The 18260-nt window shown below is 56.5% G+C and overlaps 1 protein-coding gene and 1 long non-coding RNA gene across 4 annotated transcripts; one reads left to right on the top strand and one right to left on the bottom strand.

Annotated features, from left to right (window-relative positions):
• Positions 1–560: 560 nt before the first annotated feature.
• On the bottom strand, positions 561–12703 carry LOC117309445 (uncharacterized). Of its 3 annotated transcripts, none has more exons than XR_004523731.2 (6): positions 12333–12703; positions 11337–11429; positions 8026–8083; positions 6964–7900; positions 4630–5032; positions 561–2415 (listed from the first exon to the last, which is right to left on the bottom strand). It is a non-coding gene; the product is annotated as an uncharacterized lncRNA (long non-coding RNA). The 3 variants fall into 3 exon arrangements; XR_004523730.2 differs by having other exon boundaries at positions 561–5032; positions 6964–7076; positions 7666–7900; XR_004523728.2 differs by having other exon boundaries at positions 561–5032.
• GFAP (glial fibrillary acidic protein) lies at positions 7646–17601 on the top strand. The gene is made up of 9 exons (XM_033847159.2): positions 7646–8094; positions 10045–10105; positions 10301–10396; positions 11346–11507; positions 12680–12805; positions 12992–13212; positions 13777–13820; positions 15566–15651; positions 16282–17601. The coding sequence occupies exons 1-9, from the start codon at positions 7646–7648 to the stop codon at positions 16321–16323; spliced, it is 1287 nt and encodes a 428-aa protein (XP_033703050.1). The 3' UTR covers positions 16324–17601.
• The last annotated feature ends 659 nt before the right edge of the window (positions 17602–18260 follow it).

The raw sequence follows: 18260 nt of genomic DNA, 5'->3' as shown, positions 1-18260 counted from the left end.
TCTCAGCGTGTACTTATTCATTTGTGAGTTTTAACGTGTTGCTATTTTAAAGGGTGCGGCCATCATTCCCCCCTGGTTTATAACACCCTCCATGCAGGAAGGTGGCTTTTGGGGGCCTTGTTGCCCACCCCCCATCTAACACAGGGCTCTGCACAGTGATGCCCGCTGTGCAGTTGAGGAGGGGTGGGCATGGGATGGGGGCATGAGGGAGTCCCAGCTTGGCTCTTCCTGGCTTTGAGAGGAAGGCGTCTTCAGCCCCATCCCCCCAGCCTGGAGTAAGAGCCCCAACCCCATGCCACAGTCCTGGCGATGATGCAGATGATGGTGGTGCCTTGATTTCCAAATGAAGAGAGTTTATCGTTTTTACCCTATTGTAAACAGGATACACACTCAGTGTAAGAAGAAGTGTAAACATTAATGCTACCACCTAGACGTAAGAGCTGTAATACTTGGGTTTATATCTGCTGATCCTTCAGTTCTGCATGTATATATATATATATATATATATATATATATATATATATACACATATATAGTTTTTTAATTATAATGACTAATAAACCACCTCCATCCTTGGTGTATGTTTCTCTCTGTACACCTAGGTAGGATAGCAACCCCTTCCTCCTCTTCAAGAAACTTCTGAGTATAAGAAACATGCCCCCTCTGCCTCCTCCTTCAGCCTTACAGGTGGGCCCTGTCCCTTACTCCGCAGCCCCACCTTCTGCTAAGGGCCCCTGCTCCTTAGCAGGTGAAGAAGCTATCACCCCTGGAGGCCTGGTCCATCCTCCTACAGCCTGCGTGTGGTGGGTTGCCAGGAGTCCTGTCGTCAGAGAGAGCATCTTAGTGGTCCCCAGGTCTTACAAGGCTCCAGGCTGAGCCTCCACCTGCTGGAACCCATTGCAATCTTCCTCCCACAGCTCCGAAAGCTCCCCTCCACCCCCATTCGTGGCTTTCCTCTCCACTCATTCGGATTGTGACAGTTCAACGCAAGCCTACCTCTTTTTCCCCAGGAAGACGTGGCTGGCTGCATGAACGAACGGCATAACCAAAATTCCAGGAGTCTGTGTTTAAATTGCTTCTGAAAACAAACACGTAAAAGGCATTTAGCGCTTTGTGAGTAGTGTGTAAACAATGTCGCTAATTTCAAGTGAGGCCTCTGCTGCTCTGGGCGAGCAACCTCCCCCTCTACCTGGGGCACCCCTCCCCGCTCAGTTTCCATGCCTTTTTGGAGGAGTGGAGAGCACAGAGGGGAGCGCCGCATTCCTACCGGCTGCAGGCATCTCACACGACTTCACGACCTTATGAGGTATAATGAGGAAATAGACAAAAAGGTTAACAAAATGTGCCCGGAGTTAAGACGGCAAGTGGCAGCGCCAGGACTCAGACCAGGATCTGGTCGCACACGTGACACCAAGCTGCTTCTGTTTAGAAGTGAACAGACATCGTTTCTTTCCGCGTGCCGGGAATTTCCTCCTCTCCAATTAGTCTTCATGAGTTTCCTTCCCCTGGGTACCATGATCCCCACAGAAGCAGTCACCGCCTCACATCTGTAGCCCCCAACGGCTTGGTGTGGTGCCTTTGACCTCAGGAGACCTCGCCGCATGCTGGTTGGATCCAAATTGAATAAGTTCCTCATTTCCTGGGGCCCTCACATCTATTATCTCATTTGATCGTCACCATCACCCCTGCAAGCGCAGAGGCAGCAGGCACAGGGCAAGGTGGCTGGTAACCAGGGCCAGGAGGGCAAGCTTCGCCCAACAGGCTCCGTTGCACGAGGGCTGGGGGCAGCTTGCAAGGGGAAGAGGTCACTCTTGACAAGGATGTTCTGCAGCTGACCATTCGCTCAGCAAACATTTGTGGCTCCGTGGTGCAAAATGTGCTCTCGGGTGACCCATTAAATGTACAAAGACTCTGCCAATGGAGTGAAGCACACGTGGCTCCTGCCCTCAATCACGGGAGGTTGGGCTGAGATGGGCCGCTCACAAGGAGGCAGCCTGGCTGGTCCAGGGAGCTGGCAGGGGCTGAGGGGGGCAGTGAGCTGACGGCCGGCTCCCAGCTGACCTCCGTGGGCAGCGATGAGGCTCTGAGATTGGATTGTTCTCACATAGAGTCATCTGCCAGAGGCGGCAATAGATGGCTCCCCCGTCCACTGCCCTAGGTTCCCCCTCCCGGCTTCAGCCTGCCTCTTCCGCCTTGAGGGCCTACGCAGAGCCCCTCCCTCTACTTCAGGGAGTTTAGACGTCCTCTCTTCCCAGGCTCTATGCACCCACTCCAGGCCCCGAAGCTCAGGTCTGGGCTCCACCCCGGGGGCACAAATTTCTGCCCAGTTCAGAGAATCAGGCTCAGTGTCAGGAGCTGCAGACACAGAACAAGACATGGTCCCTTCACACAGAGTCAGGATGGAGTCCTTGTCACCTGAGAGTAAACCAAACCTCCGTCAGTGTTAGGATGTGTCAAGAGGAAGGGACTGGGCTTTTCCCACTGGGTCCTCCCACTGCCAGCCATCGGCTTGGCACCCACAGGGGACATCCTCACCCCATGGGGATCCTTCCTCCCTGGCAGCTGCTAACTCAGGCATCCTGCCTCCCAGACCCTTGCTCATCTGCCTCCAGTTTCCCCCAGAATGTCTCTTTGGCTCTTGGCTAGGTTTGGGGGATCCTGCTTCCCAGACAGAGTCTAGTTTCTGGCTATCTTCCCCTTCTCCACAGTTCTTTTGTGAATAGGGACCTAGAAAGTCTTGGGATGGAGTTTGTGGGTGGAGGAAGGGACCAGAGTCGTACCCAAGAGCCTGGAGACCATGGCTGTGTTTTCTAGCTCACCCCAGAGCTCCCCTGGGCTCACCTGCAGCCCTACCCCCGGCTCATCCTGCCCATTTGAAGGACCACTGGATTGGAAATAACAGGCCGCCGGTCAGCCCTCTCCTCCCTCCAGGGACACATCTGGTCCCCGCCTCTCACCCTCCCAAAGGGACACAGTCAGGCAGGGAGACAGAAGGGAGCAGGGAGCAGAGCAGACCAAGGAAGGCAATTAAAGAGCTGGTCTCAGGGTTAGAGGCCGGGGGCAGGCTTGAGCGGCCCCTGGCTGGGTGGGGAGGCAGGAGTAGAGCAAGGCCCCGAGCTTATTAACCCCAACACAGCAGCCTGGCCCCTGGGTCTGTGAAGGTGAATGAGCTGGTGCCTCCAACGGCTGAGGGGCTGGGGAAGAGAAGGAGAAGGAGTCCAGGGGTTCAGCCAGGAGCCCTTCTGCAGCCACAGGAGTCGGGCGCTTCTAGCCGACAGAGCTGGATGGACACAGGCTCAGGATCGGAGAAGGAACCATCCCTGGCTGGAGGCAGCCATCCTCCAACCGTCCTCCAACAGAAAGGGGAGACCCCTGCGCTCAGGGAGCTCCCAGCTGACAGTGAACCATGGGTTCTCCCATTAGCTGGCTCCCATCCAAGGGGAAAGGGCAGCTCCTGTCCTGTGGGTGCCTGAGTCTGAAGGGGGAGACAGACCATACCCTTAGGTGCATCCCAGTCTGATGGAAAACATAGGTCTAGCAACGGGAGGACCCCATCTTCAGGGGGTCTTGTCCTTGGGAAGCCTCAGGCTAAAGTGCAGAAGAGACTCGCACCCATGGGAGATGCTGACACACCAAGAGGTTCTCAAGCCAATGGAGCTGTGGGTCTCAAGCCCACAAGGGCTGGGGAAGGGCAAGGATGGAGCGACAGAGCCCACTGTGGGAGTCAGGGAGGAGAGCAAGCAGGCTGGGAGACAGCCTGTACTCTGAGTCTCCTCCAGAACAGGGGGACATAACTCTCACATGTCCCCTGGGAGACCCAAAGCCACAAACAACTAGTGATCTGGGGGCAAAGGGTGCTGCCCCCTCCCCACATCCTGTCCACACTGCCAGGTAACTGCCCTTTGCAGGGGGGCCTGCCCACATGCTGTCCCTGCCCCAACCCCAATGGAGTCAACAGGACATGGCCGCTCCCCTGGAAGACCCAGTTCCCAGCCCCCCAGGTCCACCCCATCACAGATGCGCTAACATGGAAACAGGTGAAGCACCTGGCAGGTGTTATTAAATGGAAGCTAGGATTTGTCGAGCACCTGCTGTGTCCGGCTTTTCACTGATTTTTATCTCACAACTACCTTGGAAGTAAATATGTCTAGACCTCATTTTACAGATGGGGAAATGGAGACTCAGAGAAGGTTCCTGAGTCATCCAAGATCATACAGCTATTGAGTGGCCATGGCCTTGCTCGCTCCCCTAGGCAGCACTGCCACAGCAGTCAGAGGCAGTTCTAGTGAGCCTTCTAAGTGACGCACATTTGGGTTTTAGAAAGCCTGCCTAGAGCAGTGAGACCAACTTTCTTCCTGCCTCCAAAGGGCTATGTCCACCAGGCCACTCGGACCTGGTCAGCTCAGCACTGCCATCTAGTGGCCAGTTTCCTTCCTCAGAGATGGGTCACTGAGCGGATGGACTGGTCAGAGATCCATGTTCTCTCCATCCCACTCATTCTTGTTGACCACCGTGCTGTGCCAGGCACTGGGAGAGTGGCAGGAGCACAAGCGGAGTCAGTGGGCAGCAGTCAAGGGACAAAAGGGCCCCTTGAATTAGAGGCTGGCAGGTTTGGAAAACACTGGGCACCTTGCGTGCAGGTTGAGGCCGGGTGACGTGTTGATCTATCCTGGGATCAACTTGGGCCTTGTAGGCAGGAGGGCATCCTGGCAAGTTCTGACGTAGAAGATGGGCATAGGGAATGGGAGGTCATCTTGTCCCCAACTCGGCTTGCAGTGGGGCGCAGCTTGGCCGAAGGCCGTGTGGAAGGGTGTCCGGGCATCCTCTTCTTGGGACCCGCAGCGTTCTGCCGTCTAGTCCGGAAGTCAGTCTAGGAACTGGCCCGAGGCTTTGGATGATGAGGCCCTCAGATTGGGGAAGCAGGAGAGGAGGCGCCACAGAGAATGGGGCCTGAGTCAGGCTGGGAGGAGGCGGGTAGAGGTGGAGGCCGGGAGCTGTGTCTGCCTGAGGCAGATGTGCATCACGGTGTGACCTAGAACAGAGGGAGAGGGGACATAACTGTCCAACAACAGGGCTTGGTTACATTAATGCACGTAATGGAAAACCATGCAACTGTTAAAATGATGATGTAGATAAATATTTACTGATATGGAAAGATGCTCACAACATATTGTCTAGTAAAGAAAAGCAAGTTACAAAATAATTTGTACAGCATGAGCCTACTTTTAAAAACTGAATTTATATGTGTAGAAAAAAATCCGGTAATGTTTATATCTCCGGGTGGCAAAATTATAGCTAATTAAATTTTGTTTTGCTTATCTGTATTTGCTGATTTTTCTACAATGAAGGTATAATAAAAAATAATGAAGGTCTGACAAACAACCATGACTGAGTCTATCTATTTCTTTGCTTCGCTGTGTGGACAACTTCAGATAGTTAAGGGCTGAGTGTGGAGCTAGGTCTGAAGGTTGGATGGGAGTTGAAGATGGAGGGAGCGGGCCTGGGTGGGTGACAGGGGCCCAGCGAGTGGCTGAAGGGGTTAAAGAGGGGGTCTCATCTGCTGCTGCTGAAAGGAGCTGAGCCCCTGTCTCCCAGACACAATTACTGAGAGTCCCTGACAAGCCCTTCCTGCTCTATTACATCTTTTCCCTCCAGTTCCGCTTTGCGCTCATTTCAACTAGATTTCACTTGTACAAAGAGAGAAGGCCACACACTGTGACTTGCCCTGCAAGCTGGAAGGGCAGCCTCTCCAAGCCACCGAGAGGAGTTGGGGCAAGGGTTTGTCCCCAGTCTTGTTCTTCCTTTAATGTCACTCCCCACCCCCATCCTTCCCCGGCCCCTCAACCCACAGCAGGATCAAGTGACTGGGTGCCCCCTCCTCAAGATTCAAGATTCCCCTCCCCATGACACTGCTCAGGCCCAGGGTCAGACTCTGCTAAAGAATTAGGGATTCTCACCTCCTCTCTCTGCTTGGAACTCACGGGGAAATCTTGGCAGGCAGCCTGTAACCTGCCCGAATGAAAAGCGTCTCCCCTGGCGTGGACGAGGGGGCATTGCCCAGACAGGAGCTCAGGGGCTGCGCTGGCTCTGACAGCTGGGGAGGAGGCGAGTAGCCAGACCCTGTCTGCAGAGCTGGAGACCTGGCAGTGCTGGGCTACCCCCAGGGCTTCCCCTTGTGCTCACTGAATGACTCACCTTGGCACAAACACAATGGTCAGGGGTGGGCACAGAGCCTGCTCCCTGCTGCACCCCAGCCCCCATCAGATGCTTTCCGAGAAGCTCTTTGAGCAAGGGGCTTGGGCTGCACCCCACCCAACAGGCTGGCATCTTGGGATAAAAACAGCACAGCCCCCTGCAAGGGCTGCCCTTGCCACGCGACACCCTCACCGGCAGTGGAGAACAAGGCTCCATTCAGCAAGTGCTCGGGAAAAGGCATCAGAGGCCCAGGCGTGGGCAGTGGGCAGTGGGGCGGTGCGGGGGGTGGGCAGGAGAGGAAGGCTGCCCACTTCCCAGAAGTCCAGGGACACAGATGGGTGAAGGGCCTGGGCAGGGTACTGACCCCGGGGGACCAGAGAGAAGGTGTGATTGGATCTGAAATCTCAAGGGGCAACAGGGCCCAGGCCCCAGGCTCCCAATTCAAACCCACTGGCTCCTAGGTTCCCAAACCCACCGATTCCCCAGAAGCCTTTCCCAGCTTCTCAGCTCGATGCGTGGGAACTTGAAGGAGATAAATCTCCAGTGTGAGAGTGAGGTGGCCAGGGAGACGGGGTGTTACAGGGACAGAGATGGGAGTTGGGGCAGCCGGCTCATTCATAAGTGCTTTGTGGAGCTGTCAAGGCCTGCGCTCTGGGAGGGGGTGTGGGGAGGCTGGGCAAGGGAGGGGTGAGCCTGATGAGGCTGAGGCTGGGGCTTAAGGGTGACCCAGGGGGAGGGCCAGAGAGTACAGCGCCTGCCTCCACTTACCCTATAACGGGCTCCACGTTCCTTCCATCATTCCCCCACTGCCAGACAGAGGCCTCAATTGACTGACCCTCCAGACAAAGGGCGGGTTCTAATTCCGGCCCACAGCCCCGCACCTGCAGATGGGGAGAAAGCAGGAATGCAGAACACCTGTATTCAGAGGGGAGGACTCCAGGAATCTGTTGGGAATGAGGCTGGCAGGAAACTGTAACATAGGCTGTTTCTTGAAGATGTGGAACAGGTTTGTCTTCCACCAGACTCCCAGCATCTAACAGGCACTGAGTGTGCCTGAGAATGCTGAGTGAGGAAAGGCCTGGGTCATAGGATCTAAAAGTTAGAAGACAGGTCAGAGGTCATCTGGTCCAGCCCTTCCTTGACCCACTGTCCCAGTGAAAGGGTCTCCTTGTCCGGTGGTCAGGGCCCCAGACGCAGCATCGGCCCCGGGAACTGCCCACTAGCACCTCTGTCTGGAGCCAGGCTGGGGCTGGCATGCCCAGGAGGCCCTGTCTCTGGGCACAGTGACCTTGGTGGGCATGAGCGGCACTCTCCCCATGGCTGGGCTGCGGCCCAGCCCCACCCACTTAGGCTATGCCAGGGGGTGTTGCCAGGGGCAGCCTGGGCCGGGCCGGCCAGGCCCTCCTCCATAAAGCCAGCACATCCCAGGAGCAGGCAGAGCCAGGACAGGATGGAGAGGAGACGGGTCACCTCAGCAGCTCGCCGCTCCTACGTCTCCTCCTCAGAGATGGGGGTGGGGGGCCGCCGCCTGGGCCCTGGCACCCGCCTGTCCCTGGCTCGAATGCCGCCTGCACTCCCGGCCCGGGTGGACTTCTCCTTGGCCGGGGCGCTCAACTCCAGCTTCAAGGAGACCCGGGCCAGTGAGCGGGCGGAGATGATGGAGCTCAATGACCGCTTCGCCAGCTACATCGAGAAGGTGCGCTTCCTGGAACAGCAGAACAAGGCGCTGGCTGCCGAGCTGAACCAGCTGCGGGCCAAGGAGCCCACCAAGCTTGCCGACGTCTACCAGGCAGAGCTGCGCGAGCTGCGGCTGCGGCTTGATCAACTTACCGCCAACAGCGCCCGGCTCGAGGTGGAGAGGGACAATCTGGCGCAGGACCTGGGCACCCTGAGGCAGAAGTGAGGAGGGGGCCGCAGAGGGGCGTCACGAACAGGGAGCATTGAGCCGCCCTCCACCCCCAGAGAGGGAGCACCTGCAGGCCTGCAGGGTCTCGGGCAGGGGCTCTGCCTCCCTGCTCCCCAGTTTCCCACCTCTGGGAGGAGAGGGTGGCCCTTGCTCCCCAAGATGAGGGTGGGCCCGGGAGGAGGCCCAGGATCTCAGGGATCGGATTCCCAAAGACCTTCGGGTACTCTCAGCACCTCCCCGCTGGGGCAAGCTGTGTGGGACAGTCAGGGACCCCCAGCGGGGAGGGTCTCTGCGTCTCACTCACTGCAGGGCCTTGTTACTGTGGTCGGGGAGCGCACCTATTCTGAGCCTGGGTCTGTCTAGAGGGGGAACCGGAAGGGAAGATTGGTATGCACCAGGACGACTGGGCTGGGGCTACAGGAAGAGAGGGAAAGAGCAGGCAGAATACCGGCTTCAGAATACAGGAGACTCTGCCTGTCACCAGCTTATGACCCTAGTCAAGACACTTCAACTTGCACAGCTGTAAAGCGGAGATCTTAATAAAACCCATTTCCAAAGGTCAGAGGAAACCCCCGGGGCATGGTCCTTGCTGGGCTGGCAGGGCATGCGTGTGTGACTTCAAGTGTGGGAGGCCGTGTGTGTGTGTGTGTGTGTGTGTGTGTGGTGTGTGTGTGTGGTGTGTATGTGGTGTGTGTGGTGTGTGTGTGTGTGTGTGTGTGGTGTGTATGTGGTGTGTGTGTGTGTGTGTGGTGTGTGTGTGGTGTGTGGTGTGTGTGTGGTGTGTGTGTGTGGTGTGTATGTGGTGTGTGTGGTGTGTGTGTGTGTGGTGTGTGTGTGGTATGTGTGTGGTGTGTGTGGTGTGTGTGGTGTGTGTGTGTGTGTGTGTGGTGTGTGTGTGTGGTGTGTGTGTGGTGTGTGTGTGGTGTGTATGTGGTGTGTGTGGTGTGTGTGTGTGTGGTGTGTGTGTGGTATGTGTGTGGTGTGTGTGGTGTGTGTGTGGTGTGTGTGTGGTGTGTGGTGTGTGTGTGGTGTGTGTGTGTGTGGTGTGTGTGTGGTGTGTGTGTGTGGTGTGTGCGTGGTGTGTGTGTGTGTGGTGTGTGTGTGGTGTGTGTGTGGTGTGTGTGTGTGGTGTGTGTGTGTGGTGTGGGGTGTGTGTGTGGTGTGTGTGTGGTGTGTGTGTGTGGTGTGTGTGTGGTGTGTGTGTGTGTGGTGTGTGTGTGGTGTGTGTGTGGTGTGTGTGTGGTGTGTGTGTGTGTGGTGTGTATGTGGTGTGTGTGGTGTGTGGTGTGTGTGTGGTGTGTGTGTGTGTGTGTGGTGTGTGTGTGTGTGGTGTGTGTGTGGTGTGTGTGTGGTGTGTGTGTGTGGTGGTGTGTGTGGTGTGTGTATGGTGTGTGGTGTGTGTGGTGTGTGTGTGTGTGGTGTGTGTGTGGTGTGTATGTGGTGTGTGTGTGTGGTGTGTGTGGTGTGTGTATGGTGTGTGGTGTGTGTGGTGTGTGTGGTGTGTGTGGTGTGTGTGTGTGTGGTGTGTGTGTGTGGTGTGTATGTGGTGTGTGTGGTGTGTGGGGTGTGTGGTGTGTGTGTGTGTGTGGTGTGTGTGCGTGTGTGGGGTGTGTGGTGTGTGGTGTGTGTGTGTGTGTGTGTGTGTGTGGTGTGTGTGTGTGTGGTGTGTGTGCAGCAGTGAGTGTACACTGGTGGAAGCGCCTGTGTGAGCAGGAGCAGGTGCAGCAACCCTGATAAGGCACCTTGGTAATGAGTTAAAGCAAAGGCCCTTGTCTGCTCACCCACCTGGCCAAGTCCATCTGCCCCTCACTCCTCTTGCCACTCACATTGGTCCTGGGAGGGAGCGGGGGCGGTTCTCTGGCAGCCACCTCCAGGGAGGTTAGGGCAGGGGTCCAATAGTCCTCAGAAGAGCCCGGACCCAGGAATGTGTCCCCCTACCCCAGGCTCCAGGATGAAACCAACCTGAGGCTGGAGGCTGAGAACAACCTGGCTGCCTATCGACAGGTCAGGGTGGTAGAGGGGAGGGGCCGGGGGGGGGGAAAGTGTTGATGGCAGCCCACCCAAACACAGCCCCCAAGCCCAGCCCTCCAGAGCAGTGTGCTGTTCCCCGCAGCCACAAAAGGAGGGATGAGATAAGACTAGGGAGTGGGGAGGAGGAGTCTGGGGTCAGAGGGGCCCTTTGCCTCCTCCCTACTCCAGGAGGCAGATGAAGCCACCCTGGGCCGTCTGGATCTGGAGAGGAAGACTGAGTCTCTGGAGGAGGAAATCCGGTTCTGGAGGAAGATCCATGAGGAGGTAAGGCCAGGGCAGAGGGAGGAAAGGCCAACACAGAGATTGGAACTGAGGAAAAGAGACAGAGAGACGGAGACTGAGACAGAGATATTCAGACATAGAGAGGAGACAGACTGACAGAGAGAGAAAGAAAATGAGAGAGAAAAGACAGAGAGAGATACAGAGAGAGACTAAGGGAGACAGAGATAAAGACAGGGCCTTCCCTGGTGGTCCAGTGGTTAGGACTGTGTGCGTCCACTGCAGGGAGAACGGGGTCCATCCCTGGCTGGGGAACTCACATGCCTCGTGGTGCGGCCAGGGTACAAAATGATAGACAAGAGAGCATCTCCCGCCCCCGGTAAAATGCACACAGACACACACTCCACTTACTGAGAATTACAACGGGCCTCGTTGCCTCCTGTTTTTCTTCACTACAGCCGTGTGAGATAGGGACCGTTCCAGTGTTACCTCCTTTTCACAGAGGAGGACACTGAAGCCCTGAGATGTTAAAGAACTTGCTAAGGTCACACAGTTAGTCTCTCTGACTCCATTCCCTCTGCCATCTGTCTCCACGTAAATGAGAGCCATACATAAAAACACAAACAAACGAACAAACCCCCTGCCCCCGCTGAGCTCTGACTTCAGATAATGGATGCGGAATCCAGGGCCTCAGGGAACCTGGGAACCCACAGGCACACCCACACCACAAGGACTCAGTCACTCTCCCACGAGAACACAGGCACACTTTCAGCGCTCCTGCCTTCCAGGCCTGGGAGGAGGACACCATGAGACCCCCAAACTACCCCCGCCTCCCTTAGCCTGGGCCATGCCATTTCCTCCAACTAGGAATGCCCATCTCCCTTAGCCAACTTCTGTGTCCGAGGGACAGACAGAAGAGGGCATGATGCTGTGGGGAAACCCCAGGTGCAGCCTGGTCCCTGAGCCCTGGCATCCCTTCTCTCACCCTGGCCAGGAGGTGCGGGAGCTCCAGGAGCAGCTGGCTCAGCAGCAGGTCCACGTGGAGATGGATGTGGCCAAGCCCGACCTCACAGCAGCCCTGAGAGAGATCCGGACACAGTACGAGGCAGTGGCATCCAGCAACATACATGAGGCGGAGGAGTGGTACCGCTCCAAGGTAGCCCTGACTTTGGGCCAGCCTGCCTCCTCCAGGCAGCCCTCCTGGCTCCATACAAAAGAACTGGGGAAGGAGGGTGGAGGAAGCTGGGGGAGGATCCTCTCTGAGTGACTGACCTTCACCAGAGAAGTGAGGTGACTTGCCCGGGGCTACACAGGCACTATTATTTCCAATAAGTACTTATTAGTACTTATTGCTATTACTATTAGCCAACACTGTTGTGTATTAGGCCCTGTGCTTTGCATGGATTATTTTACCATGAAGTAGGTACTGTTCTTTGATAGATGAGAGAACTAACGTCCAGAGAGGTTAACCAACTTGCCCAACGTCACACAGCTCCTAAGCAGTAGAGCTGGATTTCTAACCCTAGCTATCTCACTTGGAAGCCTGCATTCTTGATGTGTCTGTATCCTGGGTTATTGAGCATCTACTACATCTCCAGCTCTGCCCAGGATACAGAGACATGTCTGACCAGGGAGATGTTATGTCACTCAATAATGAGGTCTACGGAGAACACAGCAGGGCAGAGTTTATATACAATGTGGGGACAGGAAGGATATCATAGAAGGGAGGGCACTGGGGCCAGGCAGGACTGGAAGCCTGTGAACATAAAGTAAAGAGAAAAGGGGCGTTCAGAGTGCAGGACAGAGCCTGAGTAGCGGCCGAAAAGCACAAAGAGGTAGGGGCTCAGAGATCCTGGGCCAGGGCGTGGAGCTGAGGAGTGTAAGTGGCAGGAGCCAGTGATGGTTCTGAGCAGGGCAAGCCGTGATGGAGCCCTGAGGGCTTCGCTGCAGCAGGGCTATTAGAATACAGAGCTCTGCTCACCAGAATCCCCTGTGTAAGGTGGAGAAGGACAGGGTTCGGTCACGCGGATGGAGCTGCCAGTGCTGGAGATTCTGGATTCCGCGGCACTGTTCATTCCTGCATTCCCTGACCAGGCATTGTGCTAGGTGCTAGAGGCGTAGCAGTGTCTTCTGTGTCCCCGGTCCACGGGCCGCAGTCGCTGCGAATAATCCCACCCAGGGCCATTGGCTGGGGTGAGCTGAACAACCACCCTGGGGTCCCGCCCATCTCCCTGATCCTCCAGACATCTTCCTCCCCACGGGCCCGCACAGCTCCCGCCATAAGCGTCCCCAGCCCTCCCCTCAGCATAAAGCCCTCTCCCCATTTAGTTTGCGGACTTGACGGACGCCGCTGCCCGCAACGCGGAGCTGCTCCGCCAGGCCAAGCACGAGGCCAACGACTACCGGCGCCAGCTGCAGGCCTTAACCTGCGACCTGGAGTCCTTGCGCGGCACGGTGAGCGCGGGCAGGGCCAGAGGCGGGGCGGAAGGGGCCCGCGAGCGGAGGCTGGCGAACCGGAGGACGGGACCTGCCGCCCTAGGAGGTGCTGGAAAAGGGCCAGGGTCTGGGACCAGGGCTGGGGGCGGAGCTCTGAAGTTACTCGGGGCGGGGCCTCGAGAAACCAGCCGACTCCACCCACAGAACGAGTCCCTGGAGAGGCAGATGCGGGAGCAGGACGAGCGCCACGCGCGGGAGGCGGCGAGTTACCTAGAGGCGCTGGCCCGGCTGGAAGAGGAGGGGCAGAGCCTCAAGGACGAGATGGCCCGCCACCTGCAGGAGTACCAGGACCTGCTCAGCGTTAAACTGGCCCTGGATATCGAGATCGCCACCTACAGGAAGCTGCTGGAGGGCGAAGAGAACCGGTGAGGCCTGCCTAGCAGCCCTCCCTGCTGGCCCCTCCCTGGAGTTGCTTTGCTCCCTTCAGGGACTGTCTCATTCAGTCTTGCGTCCAGCTCCCTCCTATCCCAGTGCCCAGCACAGTGCTTGCCTGACACACAGTTGGTATTCAATGAATGTCTGATGAATGAGTGAACGGATTCAATTCAGCCCATGTTGATTAGGTCCCAGAGTAAGGACTCGGGTAACCTCCCAAACTGAGGCTCACTCCCCACCCTCCCAACAAAAATCGGACTTCTTTTCCCCTGACCAGTGTCTTCTGCCTCCTGGGAATTCTCTTCGCCACTCTTCCCTCCCCTCTGCCATCCTCCAGGCATCCACTCTCTTTTGAAAAGAGATGTTCCCCTCACAATATCCAGGCCCCTTGCCGGCTTTGGTAGCTCCAAGGAGTGTGTTTGCTGCTGGGGAAGCTGAAAGATGGGGTCGGCCTTTCCTGGCAAGGAAAAAAGCCTCAAAGCTGTCATGAAATCCTGGCCTGGGGATATCCTCGGGCAGCCTGGTCACCCCTCTCTCTCTCTGCTGTCTTTCAGCATCACCATTCCTGTGCAGACCTTCTCCAACCTGCAGATCCGAGGTCAGTAGAACAGGGTCTTGTGGGCAGAGTGTTGGATTCCTGCCCCCTCCCCCAGGCCTGTGGGTTGCTGTTCTGGCCTGGGGCCCAGGACCAGGGCAAATGGGCCTGGGGCTCTCCATGGGGACCTTCATGATTCACCGCAGAACTTCTAGCCAGAACACACCATCCCAGAGCATTCGAGGTGGGGCTTGCAGCCTGCTCTGCCCTTTGTCCCACCCCACACCCCCATCCCCACCCCCCATTCCATTGCAGAACTGGGTGACGGTCTCAACCTCTGTCCTATCTGCAGATCCCTGATTAAGCTCTGCCCATCCAAGTGTTTGATGTTTGTGTGTTTTTTTTTTTAACTGCTTATCACTACAGGGGGCAAAAGCACCAAAGAAGGGGAAGGTCACAAGGTCACAAGACACCTCAAAAGACTCACAATACAGGTTATACCAATACAGGCTCACCAGATTGTAAATGGAGCCCCCGCCGGCTCGGCTCTCGGTTAGCTGCCTGCCCTGCCTGCCTTCTAGACACGGTGCTCTTCCCAGCTTGATAGGGAGCGAGCCTCACCAAGCCCACTTTCCCCATCCTCTTGGGCTCCTTCCTCCCAGGTTTCCTTAAAGGGCCAAGCCTGTGTCATTTTCCCAGCAACCTCAGCACCCAGCCCAGGACCTGGCACAGGGTAAATGTAGGTTAAAGTAGCAGAGTTGGCCGGTGTTCAAGGTGATCAGTCCTCGGATGCACAGATGAGATACTCTGGGGCCTCTGAGCAAATGCCAGCCTCTGCCTCACCTCTTTCCCATCCCTGGGAGGGCCCCTAGGGTCTTGCTGTGCCCGGTGGCCAGGCTCTCTGCCTGATTCGTCTGTCCCTGAGGCTCCATTGCTCAGCTCAGTGATGATTCAACCTAGAGGGTTATTTCCCCCTGGACTGCTGCTCTTGGAGTGAATAAAGTTTTATGTCCCCTGCTCTTAATTTTAAATATTAGTGAGTGTGACATGTTATATTTTTCTCTCTGAGGAGGGGAAAAGAGAGTGTATGTGGCCCTCAAATGATTCTTAGCTAAGGAAAAATAAATTCTTCTTTCTTTTGGGCTAGAAATTTAGGAACACTAGCTATGCATGTCCCAGGGCTTAGTTCAGCATCAGAAGGGTTAACCAGGCAGACCAGGTAGAGGCAATACTGCCAAATGCCAGATAGAAAAGGGTCACTAGGGCCCAGAGAAGAGGCAGAGAGAAGTAGGAAAGAGGAAGGGGGACAGGAAAGGGACCCACGTGTATTGAGCACTAATATGTGCCCGTTGTTTAACAAACATTATTTCAGTTAACTGACTCCTCACTCTCACGTAGAAAAATAGACAACAGCATCCCCATTTTGCAGATGAGGACACTGAGGCTGGAAGAGGTAAATTAACTTGCCCACAGTCATGTGGCTGAGCTGGGACTCAAGTTCTGGCCTGCCTGACTTCAAAACCCACGTGCTCCTTCCTTGGCATGGCGCTGGGTCGTCAGGAAGCCAGGGGCCAGGTGAGGGCTTGCAGAGGGGCTGAAATGCAGCCTGGCCAGGAGAGTGAGCAGGGCAGCAAGGAATTGCCCAGCACCATGGGGACTTAGGAGGTTGCCAGCCCCTTTGGAAGAGCCTATGCCCTCTCTGCCTGATTGGCTACTCATGATTGGGGCTTTCATGGTGAAACCGAGGGTGGGAGAGGATGTCTAGTGCCCTGAAAGCCCATGGAGGCCTCCTCTCCTCATGCCTGCAGAAACCAGCCTGGACACCAATTCCGTGACAGAAGGCCACCTCAAGAGGAACATTGTGGTGAAGACCGTGGAGATGCGGGATGGAGAGGTGAGGAGGGTGGGTCCCAGATTCTGGCCCCAGCAGACTCTGGAAGAAAGCTTGACTGGCACATAGAAGGTTGTTGATGATTCACAAAGCGCTCCTCTGGGAGGCTCTGCAAGAGGGGAAGGAACCCAGATGTAATTCATTTCCCCAGCCCCTCCACTGGCAGTTCTAAGGAGAGCCTGGGTGCCTAGACCACTGGATGGGGTCCTGACTCCAGCTTTCTCCCTGTCTCACCCTCAGACTCAGGTGCCCCCATGCCAGGCCTGGGGGAGAGAGAAAGAAAATTAAAGTTAGTAGCTTTCACTTCCAACTTTCAACTTGCAGCTTGGTGAAAGGAACCTGGCAGAAGAATGGGATGGGGGGATTGGTCATAACCCCCTCCCCATCACACCAGCAACAGTACCAGCTAATCTTACAAGATCAGCTCACCATGTGCCAGGCACGGTGCTAGTTGTTTGCCCGTGTTACCTCATCTCCCCCTCTGACTGCTGCATGGGGGTGTTCCGGCTACTATCATAGAAAAGATGACCCAGGAAGGCGGGGGACTTGTCTAGGTCCATAGCCTAGCTGTGGTGGACCTGGAGTCTGTGTGGGCTCCTAACCTAACCGTGGCACCTTCTCTGTCCCCTGCAGGTCATTAAGGAGTCCAAGCAGGAGCACAAGGATGTGATGTGAGGCAGGACCCACCTGGTGGTCCCTGCCCCACAGTATGAGGGGCCTGCAGCAGGAGTTGGGGTAGTTGCCTCTCCTCTGCTAGTTAGTTTCCCCAGACTTGAGTTCCCACCCACCCCAGCTGCTCCTTTTCCCCCTCAGTCTCTATGTCAGCTTGCTGCCCTAGGCTCCATCAGCATTAAGCCTGTCAGACAGCACCCAGCCAGCACCCAGCAACTCTAACAGGGCACTCACTCCAAAGGGGCAGCCTGGAGGGGCATGGCCAGCAGCTTGGGTTAGAATTGGGAGGGAGGAGAGAAGTTGGGGAGGGCAGGGAGACCTAATAAATCACCCTCCGTATCCCGAATCCCTGTTGTCATGGCAACTGTTGCCAGAGCCGGAGGTGTCTGGGGGTATCTGGGAATGGGGCCTTTGAATTTCCTCAGGCTGGTGGAGGAAATCCGAGACTCTGAGACAGGCAGGGGAATCCCCACAGGCAAGGAGGCCTTGGCCAGGGGCTTATTCTTCTAGACTGACTCTGACCAGTCTGAGGATGGGTGGGGCTATCCTGCCACCTGGAGTAGTCGCCGGACAGAATTCCTGGGCTGCCCAGATTGCAGAGGGGCCTCCTGAGTGACGGTTCAAGTGGCTCAGACCCACTGAGCTGCCACGTGGGCATGCCGTGGGCATTTGGGGGAACTACAGTGTAAGTGGTGAGGGAAGGGGTGCTGGGAGGGAGTAGAAGGGGGCCTGGCCCCGAGCTGTGGGCACAGAGAGGTCAAGCCCAGGAGGACCCCCCCCACCCCATACAGGCTGGAGGGGGGGCAGGTAGAGATGGTAGAGGAGGCGGTTGGGATGAGGCCAGACGTCAGAGTGGGGGGCTGGGAGTGAGCAGTTACACTTGGCCTCTGGGTCGTGGGAATCAGGAAAGTGACTCATCCGCTTGAAGATGGTGAAACAGGAAAGAAAGAGGCTGCTGGTCCTGGGGGCAGGGCCCACTTTGTCCCAGCTCTAAAGGCCCTCTCCTGGTTGCGTAATCCCTGTCCACCCAGGCCTGGGAGCCGCTGCAGCTGCCGCCTGACCCCAGCAAATACTGCTAGGCAAAGCCTCTGCTGCACGCCCGAGCCCCGCCTCCCCACAGTGACCGCTGCTCTCTAAGCCAAGGCCCCGTTGTCCCCTCGTAGTCAAATACAAAGCGTACCCCCGTGTTGTAGGTAGCACCCTATTTCATAATTTGGGAACCCGAGACGCACGCAGAGTGAAGACACTGGTTTGTGTTCCTGAAGCCTAGAGGCAGGACAGCTTGGGGCAGAGACTTTCGCCCACGGGAAGACTGGCGGGCACGAGATGATCAGTGCCCACGAGTGGAGCTCAGAGGCCCGCTCCAGCGTCCCCATCTCCCTCTAAGGCAGAGGGAGGGAGAAGTAGGAGTCCCTCCCTCTTTCCAAGACTGGTGCCCTTCCCCTACTCCCTCCTGCCACCCACTGCTGCTAACCCTCGGGGCACCATTGCTGCCTTTAGTCACTGACATAAATAAAGACAACTGCTGTGGCTTTCCCCAGAGTGGACTCTGATCTGTTCGGCAGAGGCTGGGGCTGGGGGAAGGGGGCAGGAAGTAGCCTTGGACAAGACACAACTTGCTTCTTATCACTGATCATCTTGGGACACCCAGCCACCCCCAGCAGTGGCCATATGACAAATCCCATCTCCAGCCCTGCTCTGCCCTGCAGCCCTGCTGCCGGCCCCCCACAGCCTTTGCTTCCCACCCCTCTTCTCACCCCCAGCCCCCAGCCTGGGTGCAATCTGGCAGGAAAGTCCTGAATTCAGTCTCCAATTTCCTCACCCATTTCCCCTGTTGTAGTCTCTACCTGTATTCCCAAACTCACCATTTCTACCTGCCAGTCCCAGGATGAGGCTGGGAAAGAGGATACACACCAGGTACCCCGACTCTTTTCTTCCTC

Source organism: Tursiops truncatus, chromosome 20, assembly GCF_011762595.2.
Source record: "Tursiops truncatus isolate mTurTru1 chromosome 20, mTurTru1.mat.Y, whole genome shotgun sequence".
NCBI classification, from domain to species: Eukaryota; Metazoa; Chordata; class Mammalia; order Artiodactyla; family Delphinidae; genus Tursiops; species Tursiops truncatus.
The sequence above is the reverse complement of the archived record's forward strand: the minus strand, read 5'-3'. Positions and strand labels throughout refer to the sequence as shown.

Bases quoted from the DNA above. Each gene is read 5' to 3' on its own strand.
- GFAP (XM_033847159.2), top strand. From the start codon at position 7,646: ATGGAGAGGAGACGGGTCACCTCAGCAGCTCGCCGCTCCTACGTCTCC. The intron at 11,508-12,679 runs GTAGCCCTGACT...CTCCCCATTTAG, and splicing joins AGGAGTGGTACCGCTCCAAG to TTTGCGGACTTGACGGACGC. The intron at 15,652-16,281 runs GTGAGGAGGGTG...TGTCCCCTGCAG, and splicing joins TGGAGATGCGGGATGGAGAG to GTCATTAAGGAGTCCAAGCA.